General features: G+C 37.8%; 1 protein-coding gene across 5 annotated transcripts in view; it reads right to left on the bottom strand.

The window, feature by feature from the left end:
- LOC129732686 (serine proteinase stubble) overlaps window positions 1-17,904 on the bottom strand; it is a 285,885-nt gene that overhangs the window by 20,619 nt on the left and 247,362 nt on the right. For 3 of the 5 annotated variants that reach the window (XM_055693785.1, XM_055693783.1, XM_055693784.1), the window contains 4 exons: window positions 9,050-9,389; window positions 8,564-8,826; window positions 8,333-8,472; window positions 7,802-8,090 (listed from right to left, as the gene is read on the bottom strand). In XM_055693785.1, coding sequence (XP_055549760.1) covers window positions 7,802-8,090; window positions 8,333-8,472; window positions 8,564-8,826; window positions 9,050-9,366 — 1,009 coding nt within the window. In that variant the 5' untranslated portion in view covers window positions 9,367-9,389. Of the gene's footprint in view, window positions 1-7,801; window positions 8,091-8,332; window positions 8,473-8,563; window positions 8,827-9,049; window positions 9,390-9,480; window positions 9,625-17,904 lie in introns of those variants that run through there. The other 2 variants (XM_055693787.1, XM_055693786.1) reach the window with 2 other exon arrangements.

The raw sequence follows: 17,904 nt of genomic DNA, 5'->3' as shown, positions 1-17,904 counted from the left end.
TCACTAACCGAATGCAATAAACAGATCGCTAAGAGCGAACACAGTTCAATTCAAACCTTCAACTCGTTTATACATAAATCGAATGAGAGGACACCCTACTACTAAACATACTACAGGCGCTAAGGTTGGATTATCACAATCCTAAACGCAGCCTACGAGGTTTTTTTTTATTTGCTTTTTACGTTACCTGTCGTCTTCAGCAAGTAATCACAAGCGAGGTAGTAAACGGATTTAAACACCTCGGATATGAAAAGGAATATGGGATAGTGAAGTTGGACTAAAAGAAAAAATCATAAACTTAACGTTGCTGGAAGCTGTGCGTGCTACGGACTCCACAAAAGTTTATGGTTTGATAAACTTCGATTTCCCCTTATACAAAGCACATATAACGTAGTTATCTGGGTATTGAATCCGTTCGTGTACCAAGAGGAATATGATTTAAAACGAATCGAATGGAGCAAGACTTTGAAGAGCAGAAGATATAGACCGATTGCGATTAAGAAGCATCTTGATTTCGCCAGTAAAAATTATATACCATATGGTGACAACGTGGTTAAACTTTGAATATCTGTAGGAAACTTCCTGCTTTTGAAACACTATAATGACTATAGCTATCAATTTAAACTGTTATAACGGGAATTAGTCAATGAAGAATCTATAAGACTGGTTCCAGTTATAACAGTTTAAATTGGTTCCAGAATCCATTCCGCCAGACTAGTAGTATATACAGTGACTATAATAATGATGACTGGCTTGATAAGCGGACATTAGACGAAGCAAATATTTGGTATATTTCATACGAAACTTTTTTGCCCAATATTTTTCTTCGGACAAAAATATTTGTTATGCTATTACACTATAGCGATTTTGCTTGAACAACAGCAAAATCTTTTTGCCAATTTTAGTAAATATATTCGTTGTGCTATTACACGAGGCGAACGAAAGGTACGAAGCTTGTTTGAGTCTCAGGTTTAAAAGGTCCTTTTTTGTCAACATTGATGACGTCGAAGTTCAAAAATAATGTCTTAAAAATAAATGTTCAGTAGATTTTTTCAGAATTTTTTCCACAAGCTAAGACAGTTTACGGCTGAAAAAGCCTTCCTGTGCCAAAAAACAATACGGAATACAATTCCAAATGACATTTTCTTGTTTTTGGAGATCTACGTCACAGCCCAAAAGCACGTGGTTTTTCCCATTTTTCGCTACTAATACAGACAAGCGTCTTCTTCTTCCTCACCTCATTGGGACAAACCGGCTCTTTTCGAAGAGCTGCTCTGAACCGCTCATTCAACACAGCAAATCGACTCATGAGCAAAATCATTTCAAATCGCCTGGAAATACGCGAATATTTAATCGACCATTTTTGATTTGAATGAAACTTTGCACACGTATTTGGCTTAGCAAAACTGAGCATTTTTCACAGGTGGAGTGATTTTTTACACCCATGAGTTACATTCTAAAAGGGCGTATGCCTTTTGGCATAGGTTTAATCGAAGCATTGTAGCCCAGAAACCGTTGGTTGTACAGAAAAACTGTCTGAGAATAAGTTGTAGCGCAGACAGATGTCCAAGCTGAGTTCCAAACTTGTGTAAAGTTTTTTGTAGTAGCAATCCGTAACCAGGTACCGCCAGCCTCGTACACCAGCGAAAAAAATGTATTGTAGCGATAAGGTCACCAGGCGGCGCTAGTGTACAAGTGATTTATAACGCAATTTACTTTGAAAATTTACACGGAAATTTTGATCAATGTTGTTCTTGCTTGGACGTCTGTCTGTGGTTGTAGCGAATCAAAAATGCACCATACAAAAATATACACTGTACAAAAAAAATTTTTTTTGACCAAAAATAATTCAAAATAAACATTAAATTTCAATTTAAAAAAAAGAGTTGAATTTTTTGTTTATTTTTTTTTAAGAAACTTGACGTTAACACGCAACTTTTAAAAGAAGTCCAGGATGGAGATATGAAAAAAAAAAATTTATGGTAGATTAATTTTTTTATGAAAATTCTAATTTAAACATTTTTCAAAATATTTGTATTCTGATGATTTTAAAAGATGCAGAGAGTCATTTTGAATCAAAAAGCTCTTGGTAGTAAACATTCTAAAGGCATCGGTTTTCGAGTTATTTCTGATTAAAGCTCAAAAATTATAATTATTTAGGAAAATACACGTTTTTCTTAATTTGTCAATGGTTCTCCAGCAAAAACCATACGTTCATTGGAATGCTTGATCAAAAATATACAATTCATTCTTTGACAACGAAACGGTTGGGCGAACGGTTCTCAAGAAAAGAGTTAAATGTTCTAAGTGATATAAATATACATAAGAATCAAATATTTATTTTCGAGTTTTATTATTTTAGGAACATATTTTTTATGACATAGATACTTTACAAAACTAGTTTCACCTTATATTTTATATACATCATAAGTAAATGACTCGTCATCTTTTGGAAACAGCTTCGTTTGTATCTTATTTTCTGAAATCGGAACAAAAGGGTAATACTTTTGTGTGGCAGCTATTATTATCGATTTTTTTTAAATATTGCTCCATTCTGTTACTCCTTGTTCATATTCTTCATATGATACCCAACTAAATGACATTTTTGATGAATTTTATTACTTTTCTGATTAGACCAATCATACAATTCTTTTGCGCTTGTAATGGGATGTTCATGTTCTTTAGCTAAACTTGCATTTCTTGCCATTCGTTTTAATATGCCACCAATTGCATCGCATGTTCCTTTACCATGAGAAGTCGCAAAAAAATGCCACTCTGCATCGACGTTATATTTTGTTTTGAACTTGCAAAGACTTGCAAAGTTTCTTCTGTTTTTATATTGTGAGGCAGCTCCATCAGACATTAATATCGCTTTTTTCAACTGTATTGTTGTTTTCAAAAAACTCATTAATTTGGCAATGAACACCTGAACCGCAACAGTATCATGATGGAGTACTTCCGATATTATGATGAAGCTGATATTCTTAAGTGTTCCAGATTTTGAATAGTAAACAACAAAGGGATGAATGGTGGCTTGACTATTATTCCTAATAACTACACGAATCACAAATTAATAAAGACCTATTTAAATGAGCTTGACTGTTCAATATTTTTAATTTTGCAATAACGTTTTCGTTTGATTTGCGTAAGCTTGATGAGCACCGATGATCAGGAAAGGGTTTACAGCACTTGGGCTTGGTGTATTCCATTTTCACTTTATTCATCTTCACAAAATGCAAACTGTTACAAACACTTCTGAAGAAGTGCATTCGTATTTATATACGAAAACAGATATTATAGGTAACCCAGTAGTTATTGGTTGCGTACTTTACAAACAGTTATTATTAGTAAACAAGTAGGAAGTGTTGCACGACAAACATATTATTTTATAGAACATTCGGCAAGGGGGAACGTGTAGGTAGGCTAAGGTTTAGCGCTTAAGTTATTTATCCAATCGTTTTGTTGTCAAAGAATGAATTGTATATTTATGATCAAGCATTCCAATGAACGAATGGTTTTTGATGGAGAACCACGGACAAATTAAGAAAAACGTGTATTTTACGAAATATTAATAATTTTTCGAGCTCAAATTCAAAACAACTCGAAAACCAATGCCTTTAGAATATTCACTACCAAGAGCTTTTTGATTCAAAATGACTCTCTGCATCTTTTAAAATCATCAGAATACAAATATTTCAAAAAATGTTTAAATTAGAATTTTTATAAAAAAATTAATCTACCATAAAAAAATTATTTTTCATTTCTCCATCCTGGACTTTTTTTTAAAAGTTGCGTGTTAACGTCAAGTTTCTTAAAAAAAAATAGAAAAAAACAACTCTTTTTTTTTAAATTAAAATTTAATGTTTATTTTTAATTTTTTTTGGTCGAAAAAATTTTTTTGTACAGTGTATATTTTTTTATGGTGGATTTTTAATACCCTACATCTCATTCTCAGACAGTTTTCCTATACAACCAACGGTTTCTGGGCTACAATGCTTCGAATAAAACCTATACCAAGAGGCATACGCCCTTTTAGAATGTAACTCATGGGTGTAAAAAATCTCTCCATCTGTGAAAAATGCTCAGTTTGCTAAGCCAAATACGTGTGCAAAGTTTCATTTAAATCAAAAATGGTCGACATTCGACCATAGGTCATTTGGTGCGATCTTACTCTCATATAAACAACTCATGGTTCGACGTGATTTCTTTGCGAAGTTACCTGATTGTGATGTTTCGGTAAACTTCGGCTTCGTTCACACTTAGATTTGATAGCCGAGAACTCAACAGCCGATAAATTCGGCGAAGTATTCTACAGGTTTTCGGCAAAATTATCAAGAACTTTAGCAAATGAAATGTCAACGCTTGCTGGTTTATGGTAAATTGATATATTTGCCGAAAGTTCGTCGGAACAAAGAATAAATGCAAGCAAATGTTCGCTCAATAGCAGATTCACTAGCAAATAACGACATTAGACGAAGCAAGCTTTACTGAATTTTTTGTCTGCAAATACATCAGTAAACATATTTTTTTATTAATCGAAGCAAATATATTGTTATTAGATGGGCAACTAAATATTGTCCATCATTTCAAGCTAATATTTGTTGTTGTTGTTGTTGTTGTTGTTGTTGTTGTGTTTTAGGTTTTTTATGGCTAGAGGAAAGCAAATATTTGCTTTGTGTAACAGCCACTTTGGAGCAAGTGCACCGGTTAGTCTCTGTTTACGCTGTTGTTTTCACAACGCTGGCCGTTGTTATTTTGAATAGAACCGACTTTCGCACTGGTCGTTGCTATTAGAGATTACCAATTCCTTTATTTCCATTATAACACTAATCATTTTGACAAAATTATTACGAGCGTTCACTATCGAGCGCCGATGAGAATAAAAACTAGGAATGGGAAACCTATAAATAATTATCGATAGTATCGATAGTTGCTGGCTATCGATAGAATCGTTAAGCTTTCCGCGTTATCGATAGTTATTGATATTTTCCTCGCATTGGCATTTATACTCCACAATGATGCCAGAACTGAAAAATATATTGGCCTAGACTTTGGCCTTTAAAGAGAATTCGATGATTGTTTGCTTTCACATGAAATCCTCTTTAAAATTGTTAGAAAATTGAGGGATACTCATTTTCGCTCACTCTACCTTATACGGACAACGACTAGATTTCGCCTAAGTGCGAATTATGTGTGCGAATAAACTTTTAAATACTGTTCCTGTCCACAACGGGAGCAACATTTTGTTGTTTTTCTTCATCTAGTTCTAGCTGTCAAACTATCGATAATTATCGATAGTTATCGATGGTATCAGGGAATTTATCGATAATTATCGATAGCCATTTTAGTCGATATTTCCCATCCCTAATAAAAACAACAGTTCGACATTCGATCAAATAGCAACGATTTGGCTCGTTGCTATTGCGTTGCCAAATTTATTAACTCGCTGCTACCAGAGACGAGGGGTGTTATTTTTGAAGCCAACAGTGCCCAGTGCGGTAGCCGCGTTACGGTGGGGGTAGGGTTACCATTTGATCGGGGTTAAAAATCAGGACAACTTCTTCCAGTACACATTTAATGTATTCTTTTTTTGAGGCATCAATAAATAAAACAAGTAATTTGAGATTTGCACTTCAAAATACACCAAAACACTCATTTATTTATTTAAAGTATTTCTCGGACCAATTTTGCAACTTTGATTCATTAGGCGTTAGTAGATACCTAAAAATGCAGCACACGTAAACTGTTCAAAATTATGTGCTGATGTTTCACACGGTTTTCTGATTTTTATATATCAGTTGAACGAGTGCAATTTTCTGAGAAAAACTTGATTTTTAAAAAATGTTTATCGTTGTTCTTCGATTTTTGAATGAAGAATAACAAACTGCTCGAAATACCATAAATGACAGTTCTCTCATATACCGTACATGTGCGAAATGTCATTCAAGACATTTCGAGCAATTTTTATTCTTCATTTTAAAATCGAAGGAAAACGATAAACATTTTCTAAAAATCACGTTTTGCTCAGAAAAAGCGGCTTTTTCAAATGATAGGGGGAATAGGGGCATAATGAGCACCCTAACTTGGTTGCTGATTTAAGCATGGAAACTACTAAAATTTTAAGCTGTCTTCAGTGCAAAACTTGAATTAACTATCTATAATTGAAGGTACACTATTCACAAATTGAAAAGTTTATCGTATAAAGGTGAAAAACACAAATTAGATTCATGCATTCAAAACCAGCAATCAGCCAATGTTTGGGGCACATCGAGCACCTCACTGGGGCATATAGAATATATCCTAAAACTGTGTAGAAGTACAACTAATGGGCCAACGTTTGCCGCGAGATGCCGTGATACTTGGCGGCTTGTTTCGTGAATGCCTACAGTCCCTTTTTCTGCCTGCAGTCCCTTTTTCTGACCGATTCGGTCTCAAAGATTTTCTAATATATGTTCGCACCATCACTGTAAACAAACACTGACTATGGAAACAGACATACTCACAAGTCTACCTAGATGAATTTCAGGTAAGTTTATGTGACAAGATGTGCTCATTTTACCTCACCTAAAGGTGACCATTTCGCCCCTATCGAATTAGTTAAAGTTAACATGAGATTTTAATTTTAAAGAGGTGCCCATTTCGCCCCGTGTGCCCATTATGCCCCTAATCCCCCTATATAAAAACTGGTATTCAGCATTTTACGCGCCATAATGGCGGACGCGTAATGCAAAGTTTGTAAAAAATCACCCTCCCTTTTGACAACTCTACTCACTTCAATTTGAAGTCTTCACATATTTTATCAAAAGAGAAATAAATCTGGCAACATTTGTGTTGCCACTTCCTCAGAAATCCCAAAACTGGCGTAAGCAGAGAGGTTCGCATATTACAAAAACGCATTATAGCGACCGCCATTATGGTGCGTACAAAGCTAGATAGCTTTAGAACCCAAAAGTCAGATTGCAACGACTAGACAATTTCTCTTTACAAAATTCAACAAAAGAAAAAAATGGTTCGAAATGAGTCCGTTTCGTTCCGGAGTCAAAGTAAAAGTACTGAACAATCTTCAGCATTTCTGAACATTCCGGCATCATTCAGAAAAATCAGGACAAATGCCGAAATATGAAAAAAAAAGCAGGACGCTCCAAACGGGTCGCAAAATCAGGACATGTCCTGCTTAATCAGGACGGATGGTATCCCTAGGTGGGGGTTGCCAAACTAGCTTTAGGAACATAAATATAACCATTGGTGCGCTTGCTCTAACTTAACCTTCTAGTGCCCAGTGCCGCCTTTAGACGGTTTTCAGTTAAACCTCTAAAAAGATTCAATCAATACTTAAAAAATGTTTATAAAGTTTCAAAGTGATTTTTTCGAAGTCCGTCTGAAAATTAACTTGGGCACTAGAGGGTTAGAAAATGAACACATCAAATGCTCATAATGTTTAATATTCACATGAAATATAAGCAACCGAAAGAAACATCAGTTGAATTAAAAATATAACCTCTTTGAGGTGATCGGTGTTAAAATATACACAATTTAAAGCCACTATTGTTCTTCATAAAATCTTCATAAACTCGATAAGCTTAGTTTTTCTTCCAGCTGATATCCCAATTTAAAAAAAAAAATAAACATTGTTACGGACAATATTTAAAAATGTACATTAAGGAACACCTTAAATAGAGTAGCGATCTAAATTGCCTATAATAAATTGTGTTTGCTAAAGTATGTCCTTTAAGCTTGTTATCTCCAAAAATGTTCATTTTGCTTCATATAAGTAGTTTACGTTTGTCCGTTGCTCACTCACCATAGTTCCTTGCGGCCGATAACGTGTACCGTCCGGGAGCCACCGTATACATATCGGGTGACGACGAGAAAGTCTCAACGCCGTCGCCAATCACAGTCGATAATGACACCGCCGCTAGGCTCGTGTTGGTGCCAACAGTTTCGGTACTGGTCGAAACCAGCGCCGTCTCGTATGACGTTGTTGTCACTGGAGTTTCCGTAGTGGAGGGCCTCCGTTGCGTGGTTGTGCTAATAATACTAGTTGTGGAAGTAGTTTTAACGGTAGTGGTAGCTGGTTTGGTCGGCTTTGCCTGGAAAAGCAGAGGGTCAGTATGCAGTTAAGATTGGTATTGTGTTCTGATTCAAAATAAACTCCATTTTCTTCATTTCAAATATCGAATAATTTTAAGAATTTTTAGGATCCTCCGAAACATTATTTATGGAACATAAAACCTGTGGAATCAATGTTAAATGTTCATATGTTATATTCGCTCGTTATAACTGTCTTATATAAAGCTTATTACAGTAGCATTTTTTTTACGAAACAACCTACCGATGGTTTTGGTTTTAATGCAGTGCTTTGAATATTCGAAGACAGAATCGGTTTTTTCGATGGTTTGCTAGGCTTCGGAGGTCTTGTTTTTGTGATGAAATTCGGTTCGGTGGTTGCCTGCCAATGAGTGGTGAATATTCCTACGAGAAACCAAAATGCATAAGTATCGCTCGGTACCTAGCCCATAGTTCGAGCTGGGGATGACTTGTAAAGCACAGCGAAGATACGAACCAGTCGACATACTGCTTGCTGCCATCGCTAGGTCTGACTGTTGTGAAAGCGTCGATAAGGTAGAGTGTTTATTTACAGTGCCCTCTGTTGGCGTTTGACTAAATAATTGACTGCTCGTGCTACTGGTACTCAAACTGCTGCTGGAAGAAGGCTTGTGGTACTGATGATGCATATGGTGATGATTATGTGATGGTCGTATCACTAGTGTACCGCCATTACCCGGTCGGTATATGGTAGTGTAGCCACTGCTACTAACGAAAGTACTATGTTTTCATTTCGTTAATAAAATCGGATTTTGTCGGGAATACGTAGGATGTAAGCACATAAAAGAAACAAAAAGAAAACGATCGGGAAGGTTATGATATTAGTATGTTTGGCGGCGTAGCTGTCGGGGGAACATCATGTGCGTTAAAACATTAGTTACAGTTATTTACATATACCTACATATAATAAGTAACAGAAATAACATATTCGCTCATACAATACCTAGGTTTTTGAGGTTTATGCTTATTGCTACCAGCTGGCTTTGGACGATAGGTTACAGTCTGATGGTAGTTTTGCGGTATCACATTGTCGGTCAGATTATGTGAGCAGCATGACCCAAACATGAATGAGTCCACGCAGACTCCCACGTGCTGACCTTCGGATTTGATGCATTCCCACACAAACATACAGGTGCCGTCTATTCCGTTTACTGTACAGGGCTTAGGGGTTATTTTTAAGTGCTGACTAGACGCGGGTGTCGCTTTTGCTGTCCAGTATATCATGACCAGTAGAATCGATACTTTCCATCGACTCCACATTGTGGTGGAGCTTCTCGTTATACCTGAAAAAAATAAAATACAATCAAATAGATATTTTATAAATTAGAAATTGATAACGGTATTTTGAAATCAAATTTAAAATGTTCAACGAACTCGTTTCACTTCAGAGTTATTCTCGGGTGGCATGTCTGGAGATACCTATTTATAGAAACTCTATACCCAGCTTCCTCTTTTCTTTTCTATTTAAAGAAAAATAAGCCCTGTTTACAACGCATTCTTAATCATCGTTGTAAAGTTTCCCAAGAGATAATCGTCACTCATTCGTCAGCTGTTGTTTACAAATAACCGGTAAGAGTCATTCATGAACTGCTGAAGTCGCCCTCAGTTCATTTGAGAATCACACTGTCGACAATCGAAAATGTCTACATAATTGCAAGATTAAAGAGTTCATTTAGTTATTCATTCACTTTGCATTGTTTTTCTAGATCAGCTAAGTATATCAGAATGAACCTTTCCCAAAATGCATGTATAGCTATCAACGAGGCTAAGTTTAGAACACAAGTTGATACAAAACAGTTCGTAACAAAACATCAGGATATGTTGTATGTCTAACACACTCAACTGATCGATTTATTCGCTTATTATAAAATTAAAGGAGGCATTACAAAAAAAAAAATTATAGAGGCGTTATAAAATGTTATGATTAGAAAAAAGAACTTCGAAATATTTAAAATATTCTACCCTAAGACAAGACGTGACAGCTGGTCACCGTTACATTCAACCAATTTGAACCGGCTGCTGATTGGCTGAATTCGATATCGCAATCGTCACGTAGAAAATACAACGAGGTTACTTTTCACTGTAAAGCAGTGATGCTGGAGAGTCATAATTTAGCTATTATAATTGTTCATAAATAATGATGTAAAAGTATGCAAGGTACATGATATTACCGAGTAATGTATTTCACTGTTATAACTTTTAAAATGCATTGATTAATCGTTTATTACTATTTCGGTTGAAGTCCAAGAAACTTAGAAATAAAAAATTTGGGTACCAAGAAACTTAGGAAGAAAAAATTTGATAATAGAAGTATGCTTTATTGAACATAAAATAATAAATAAGAATTGAGTATTATTCGCCTATATATTGCAATTCTAATTTGTTTTATTTTCATTGACCTGCAGAAGTTGTTAAAAATAATCATTCTGACATCAACGGTATGGAACGTTCAAAAAAATTTCGACAGGGATGACGGCCGTTACGAAAAGAAAAATAAGAAGCCAGCTGTCGCGTCTTGTCTTAGATTTTACCTAGAAAACTATCGATGGATAACGCTTATAGTAGCTTAGTATTTTACTTGGGACGAATGACCACCTGCGGTTAAATCCCTACAAAATTAAATTAAAAAAAAATTTTTTTTTACACTGCATGAAATAACATACATATTTGAATTCAATATTCTTAAAGTAATTACCCTGTTTCAAAAAACAAGAAATCATTTTCAAAACTAGAAACCTTTTCAAACGTTCGAATGTTTGGTAACAGAATTCAAAACGAATTGGCACTTACGTACGGTTGTCCTGGTATATCCAAAATATTACAGGCTTTGTTATTTCTATATGTTTTTGTTATTCGTTTGTATGATGTTAAATTATATCAATATAGGGTTTCTAGTCATTGAGAAAGTTGGAAATTTTTTTATCTAATGTTGTTTTTCATTCGCAATCCATTTTTACATATTTTCTGGAAACAATGACGTCAATTATTCTACGAAAATTGTATTACTGATATCCCATATTTTTGGTAAGCTAATCCGCACATAAAGAAATCAGGATTTACCTCAAAATATCAATTCATGTCCTACTTCTTGTTTAGTGTAAACTGTGTGTCAATTGGTAGATCGATTTTTTCTGTTTCCGTTGTTCACAATTAGGTATAGGGTTTGAAATTTGTTGTAGAAAGGTTGAAAAGAATCCAAAGTTTAGCTTAGCTGTCCAGTTGTGTTACTATGTTACACGTGATAACCATCCGGGAATGAGTTACCCACAGTACCCACCAACCGTAAAAAGGTATATATCTATTATACTTCCAAATTCAAAGACGACTGTAACATGAAAATTCAAGGAAAATATGAGTTCAGTCTACGGTGGATCTAAACGCAAGTATTGTATATTTATAAATACTTCGAACAGTTATGCTTTGCAAAAAAAATTATGAGCCGGAAGCGGTTAAAACCTACATTCAATTCTCAACTGTGTCTCATGACTGATTTACCCACACCGATTGTTTTTATTTAATAATCACATCAAGTTTTGTACTATGACCTAGAGCACCCATTAGAATGATATACCTATTAAATATTATAAGACATTGGATAGCGTGTTTAGGACAAAAGAAAACTAATAGTTCGAGTTTCGGTATGTTTCAAATGACATGAGTTGAACGAACTAAACGGAGCTAAACACGAGTACAGGAAATGGAGGCCGTTATTGTCTACAACTATCTGTATCAGCGTTTGGTTCAATAACTAACTTGTTACGTTATTATGGGCCTCCTTCGTCCACTGTACATAAATAATTCTGCTACATGCAGCCAACAAAGTCTCGTGCACTATGCATGTTGAGCCACGTGCTAGCTGATAACATAATTGATTCCACAAATGTATGTCATGTAACATGCACTACATATACAGACGAGGAAGCAAGCTTAGGTGGATTCATTTATAACATTTAGAGCCAAGCAGTAGCCAGCGTTGGGTACTGTTTTTTAACTCATGAACTGTGCGTTGTTCTTAGTTATTTTCGACACTCCACAGTAAGTGCAGGTTGAAATATTTAAAATAGATTCAAATAAACCACACAGTTGCTTGTTTCTTGTAAAGTTAAATGAATGGATGACGTATTTCGTAGAGCTTCGATTAACGAAGAGATGTGAATCTAGCAATCTTTAACCCTCTAGTGCCCAAATTAATTTTCAGACGGACTTCGAAAAAATCACTATGAATTTTCATACACATTTTTAAAGTATTGATTGAAGGTTTTTAGAGGTTCAACTGATGACCGTCTAAAGGCGGCACTAGGCACTAGAGGGTTAATATTGATTCTCTCTTGAAAAATATTTTACAGGACACAGCCCCTGAAACTGCCAGATTGTATGCCGACTGAGAAAATATTAGGGGTCTGCACGTCAAGCTCTTATACAAATGCCCAGCCCTTACAGATAAAAAGGCAGGCCAAAATTGTGACGCCATTTGAGTTGTTAGCACCATGCGAAGTTGTTGGAAAGTCCACCATTTTGTTTTTGATCTTACCGAAAAAAATTTGTTTTCATGCCCAAAACTAGCACAATTACAATTCCCTGAAGAGGCTTCTAATGTTATACCTCTGGTCAGTTTTATTATAAGTAGAACTTATGCTTTGTCAGGAGGAAGGAGTTTTATCGAAACCTCGTTCCTCCAGCCATAATTACCATTCCCTGAAGAGAACAATTATACTTTATCAGGAGAAAAGTCAACAGGGGTACTGCAGAACTCAGCTTGAAGGGAGGGTATGTGGTGGAGAGCCTGAGAATAAACCCATGTTAAAAATCCTTTGACAACCAAATGTCCTGATTCTACTAAAATTCGAACTCATCCCGTTTGCCAAAGCGGACTCTGTAACCTTGCGGCTGCGGAGCTCCCCATATATTTAATTTTCTTGATTTTCAGCCCGATTTACAGGCGAAAATAATACTGTTATCTGCGCGTATCCCCCGCGTAAAAAGCGACTTTAGTGTAATGTGATTGATGAAGAACAACATTGCAAACTCGCGGCGCTGTTTGCAGATTAAAGAGCATGCAACGTGCTTTACACGATGCAGTCAAATTCAAGTTGCGAATCGCTTATAAAAAAATGTTTTTGAACTGATCCTACGCGTCCTTCGTGTGTGGCAGTAAAAGGTTTACATATGAATATTGAAATAATTCAAAATAGTGACTTGAAAATTGCGACTGTACAGCTTAATGAAGCTTAGCATACTATTTTTTTTTTTCTTATGATAAAGTTGTTAACAAACTGTTCTAGCCACAGAGAGAGCCAGTGGACTACCAAGGCACTCTCCACTATACCTCTGCCCTTACTGCGTTAAGCGAGACTCTGACGCTTACTTACCAGTCAGCTCCAGGCCGAAGTGTCCCTTGCTGTTCGAAGAAGTCGTCTCCATTCAACTCGGTCCATGGCTGCAGCTCGCCAGCCATGTCGTCTGCGGAGGCCCCGCAAGTCGTCTTCCACTTGATCGAGCCACCTTGCTCGCTGCGCGCCCCGTCGCCTTGTTCCAGTCGGGTTGTTATCAAGAACCATTTTCACCGGGTTGTCGTCCGACATCCTAACGACATGCCCAGCCCACCGTAGTCTCCCGATTTACGCCGTTTGAACGATGAGTGGTTCTCCCAGCAGCTGATGCAACTCGTGGTTCATCCGCCTCCGCCATGATCCATCTTCCATCTGCATTCCACTACAGATGGCACGCAGCACCTTTCGTTCGAAAACCCCAAGGGCGCGTTGGGGTCCACGAGCATAATCCAGGCTTCGTGGCCGTAGAGGACTACCGGTCTGATCAGTGTTTTGTTAATTTCGTGCGACGGCGGATTTTATTCGAGCGGAGCGTCCTCCGGAGTCCAAATTAGGCACGATTTCCTGCCATAAGGCGTCGACGAATTTCTCTGCTGGTGTCGTTGTCAGCAGTCACCAGTAAGCCCAGGTACACGAACCCGTCTATCACCTCGATTTCATCACCGCTAATATGAATTCGTGGCGGGAGGTTGACACTGTCTTCTCTGGAACCTCTTCCTCTCATGTACTTGGTCTTCGATACGTTTATGGCCAGTCCAATTCGTCCGGCTTCAGCCTTCAGTCTGATGTACGTCTCCGTCATCTTTTCAAGGGTTCGTGCTACAATATCAATGTCATCGGCGAAGCCAAAGAGCTGAAAAGACCTTTTAAAAATCGTGCCACTCGTGTCGATACCAGCGCTACATATCACACCTTCCAAAGCGATGTTGAACAGCAAGCACGATTATCCATCACCTTGCCGTAACCCTTTCGAGATTCGATGGGACTCGAAAGTGTCCCCGAAACTCCAATTACGCACATCACCCGATCCATCGTCGACTTGACCAACCGTGTCAGTTTATCCGGAAAGCCGTAATCGTGCATAATCTGCCATAGCTGGTCTCGAACGATTGTGTCGTATGCCGATTTAACACAAAACAAATATTAGCTCCCATGCACTTTTCGTGTTCCTTATGGGTCCCACAACATCTGGATAACTTTTCAGATCGATCGGTGAAACGCCCGATTTGCGCCCGATTTTTAAAGTTTCCATACGATTTTATATGGGAAAATCCACTTTTTCAAAACTTATTCTCTATAAATTTCCAGTTGCCTCCTAGAAATATATGGATACATGATATTTGTAGGAAATTTTCCTGGGAAAAACTCTTCTGAAGACCGTAAGGCGCTACGATGCTTGTAGAAACAGCTATTCACCCCAAAATGATTGAATGTCTGGCGAACGGCTCACCATTGAAATTTTCCAGCAACACTGCTACAGCATGCTGCTATTGCAAACTTGCTTAAGTATGGGAAATAATTTTGCGAATTTTCTAAGTGTGATTTTTGCTCATAGTGTCTTCGGGGAAGCCTCCAAGATAAATTTAAGCGATATCATTTCTCATCACATGGTTGAATTTGCAACAGCAGCATGCTGCAGCAGTATTGCTAGTAAAATTCAATGGTGAGCCGTTCGTCAGATATTCAATCAGTCTGGGGTGAATATATTTTTTCCCAAGCAAGGTAGCGCCTTGCGGTCTTCAGAAGAGTTTTTTCCAGGAAAATTTTCTATAAATATCATGTATTGATATATTTTTAGGAGCCAACTGGACATCTGTATAGAAAAATTTTGAAAAAGTGGTTTTTCCCATATAAAATCTTATGGAAGCTTTAAAAATCGGGCGCAAATCGGGCGTTTCACCGATCGATCTGAAAAGTTACACAGTTGTTATAGGACACATAAGGAACACGAAAAGTGCATGGGAGCCGAAAAATATCACCATCGCTTTTTTCCATGTAACCGTGTCCCAGTCTAGTGGGCACGTTATACTCACGGCACTTCTGTAGGACCTGCCGTACCGCCAATATTTGGTCCGTGGTGGCGCGGGCACCCTAAATCCCGCTTGGTATTACCTCACGAATTCCCTTGCAAACGGTGATAGTCGACGGCACAGAATTTGAGAATGTATCTGTAGGCGGCGTTCAGCAACGTGATTGCGCGGTAGTTGCAGCAATCCAACTTGTCGCCTTTTTTGTAGATGGGGAACTCTGTACCCTCCATCCACTCCTCCGGTACTACCTCCTCCTCCCAAATCTTGGCAATAACCCAGTGTAGCGCCTTAGCCAGTGATTCGCCACCGTGTTTTAACAGCTCGCTGGGGAGTTGGTCAGCTCCAGCGGCTTTATTGTTTTTCAGCCGGCCGATCTCCTCTCTAACCGCCTGGAGGTCAGGGGCTGGGATTCTGTCGTCATCTGTGCTTACACCGAGATCTACTACCACTCCGTCGTCATCCTCTGCTACATCGCCATTGAGTGCTCATCGTATTACTGCTTCCACCTGTCATTCACCTCACACTGGTTCGTGAGAAGGTTGCCGCCCAAGTCCCTGCACATGTCGGCTTGTGGCACATAGCCTTTGCGGGAACAGATCAGCTTCTCGTAGAACTTTCGTGTGTCATTCGCACGGTACAGTTCCTCCATCGCCTCGATACATCTGAAAGCTTTGTTTAAATGTAATGAACCTTCGTTAAAACTAAATATTCTGAAAGTATTAATTATAATAAGTATTAAACCAATCAATTACTAACGTCAATTAGCGCTACATGTAGTTCACCTACTGCATTTTTTTGGTCGTTTTAGAAACAAAATTACCAATTATTTCAAGTTATTCTGCACTGCGGTTTGTTACGTTTGTTATATTTCCTCGCCAAAATCAAGTAATTCTCGAATAAAAAAACTGAAAAAGCGTTGCAAGAACAGTACGCTTCCACGGTTTCTTCGGAAATATTTTTGTTTATGAAAATTATTTGTAAAATGAACATGAACATAAAAACGGAAATAATTTCATGTGAAAGTACAATAATTTGTGGTATGACGTCACAACGGCTCACTCAGATTTTGTTTACATTTCTCGACTCGCTACCACAATTTCACGTATACTTCTTCCACACCCTATATAGACCATACTGGGATTTACTTACAGGGAAGTGGTTGAAGCTATTAACATCGCCATCACCCATCGCCTAAGTCCGGGAGTTGCCATTTAAAACATGGCTACCTTTACTTGGTTTGCGCCGACAGCGAAACGGTTATGTGGCTGCAGAAGACCATCCCAGACCTAACTCCCTAGGAAGGAGCAAAACTGTGTGTTTGCGGCGGCGGTGAATCTGCACTGAAGTGGCGCGTAAGGAACCGCAAGATAGCAGGGAAAACTTTTTCTGGAGATCGATGAGCAATCCGCCGACCGAATCACCGAGCAGCGCTTCTTACTAAACTACAGATCGACGACCAATACACGGAAGGAAACTTCTGTATCACAAATATATCTGAACTTGATAGAAATAACAAAGCCTGCAATATTCTTGATATGCCAGAATGATAAAAAGTACAGAATTTCATCAAATTCTGTTATCACACACTCAATGCTCAAAAGTGTGTTTTTCTAAAGCATATTTATAACAGAATTTGTTATTCAATTGACAAAATAGTGTACATTCTAACTGATTCTGATCTTTTTCTGCCAAAAAACCTTACAAAGCTTGCTATAATTTGTTATAATCAGTATGTAATTTTGATAGAAATTTTGATATTTTAACTATTAACGAGACCAAGTTTAGAACACAAGTTGATCCAAAAAGTGCGTAACAATATATCAAGATTTGTTATAATCCTGATATTTTCGGCTGCTCGGGAGAACAATCGGTCAACAACACAAAGGTTCTTGGCCTCGCAAACTCAAAAGGTAGGTTAATCTACTTTAACACTCAGCCTAAACGTAGGACTGCAATTCTTCAGAGCACACTAATCACATAAACTCCGATTAAAGAATTAATTCAACGTGACGTCATTACCATAATAGCGGAAGTCCCAACTACCAACGGGAAACAAAACATGGTCATCGCATCCGCTTACTTTCCCGGTGACCTGGACGATATTCCGCCTCCCGTGGTCTGGGCACTCATGCAGTACTACAAAGCAGTCAATAGGCCTTTCATCATCGAATGCGATGCGAATGCTCACTACACGATTTGGGGCAGCTCGGATGCCAACAACAGGGGTGTGTATCTTCTTGAATATCTTACTTCCAACGAGGTCAATATATGCAATATAGGGACCCAATTTTACTAACGCCATAAGAGACGAGGTCCTCGATCTCACTCTCTGTAGCGCAAACATTGCCGAGAAAGTCAAAATTGGCCTGTCTCTGACGAAACAAGCTAATCATTTGAAAAGCGAAAAATTCAGGAACCCGAAGAAGACTAGCGGGTCC

This window comes from Wyeomyia smithii, chromosome 3 (genome assembly GCF_029784165.1).
Source record: "Wyeomyia smithii strain HCP4-BCI-WySm-NY-G18 chromosome 3, ASM2978416v1, whole genome shotgun sequence".
In the NCBI taxonomy this organism is placed as follows: domain Eukaryota; kingdom Metazoa; phylum Arthropoda; class Insecta; order Diptera; family Culicidae; genus Wyeomyia; species Wyeomyia smithii.
The sequence above is the reverse complement of the archived record's forward strand: the minus strand, read 5'-3'. Positions and strand labels throughout refer to the sequence as shown.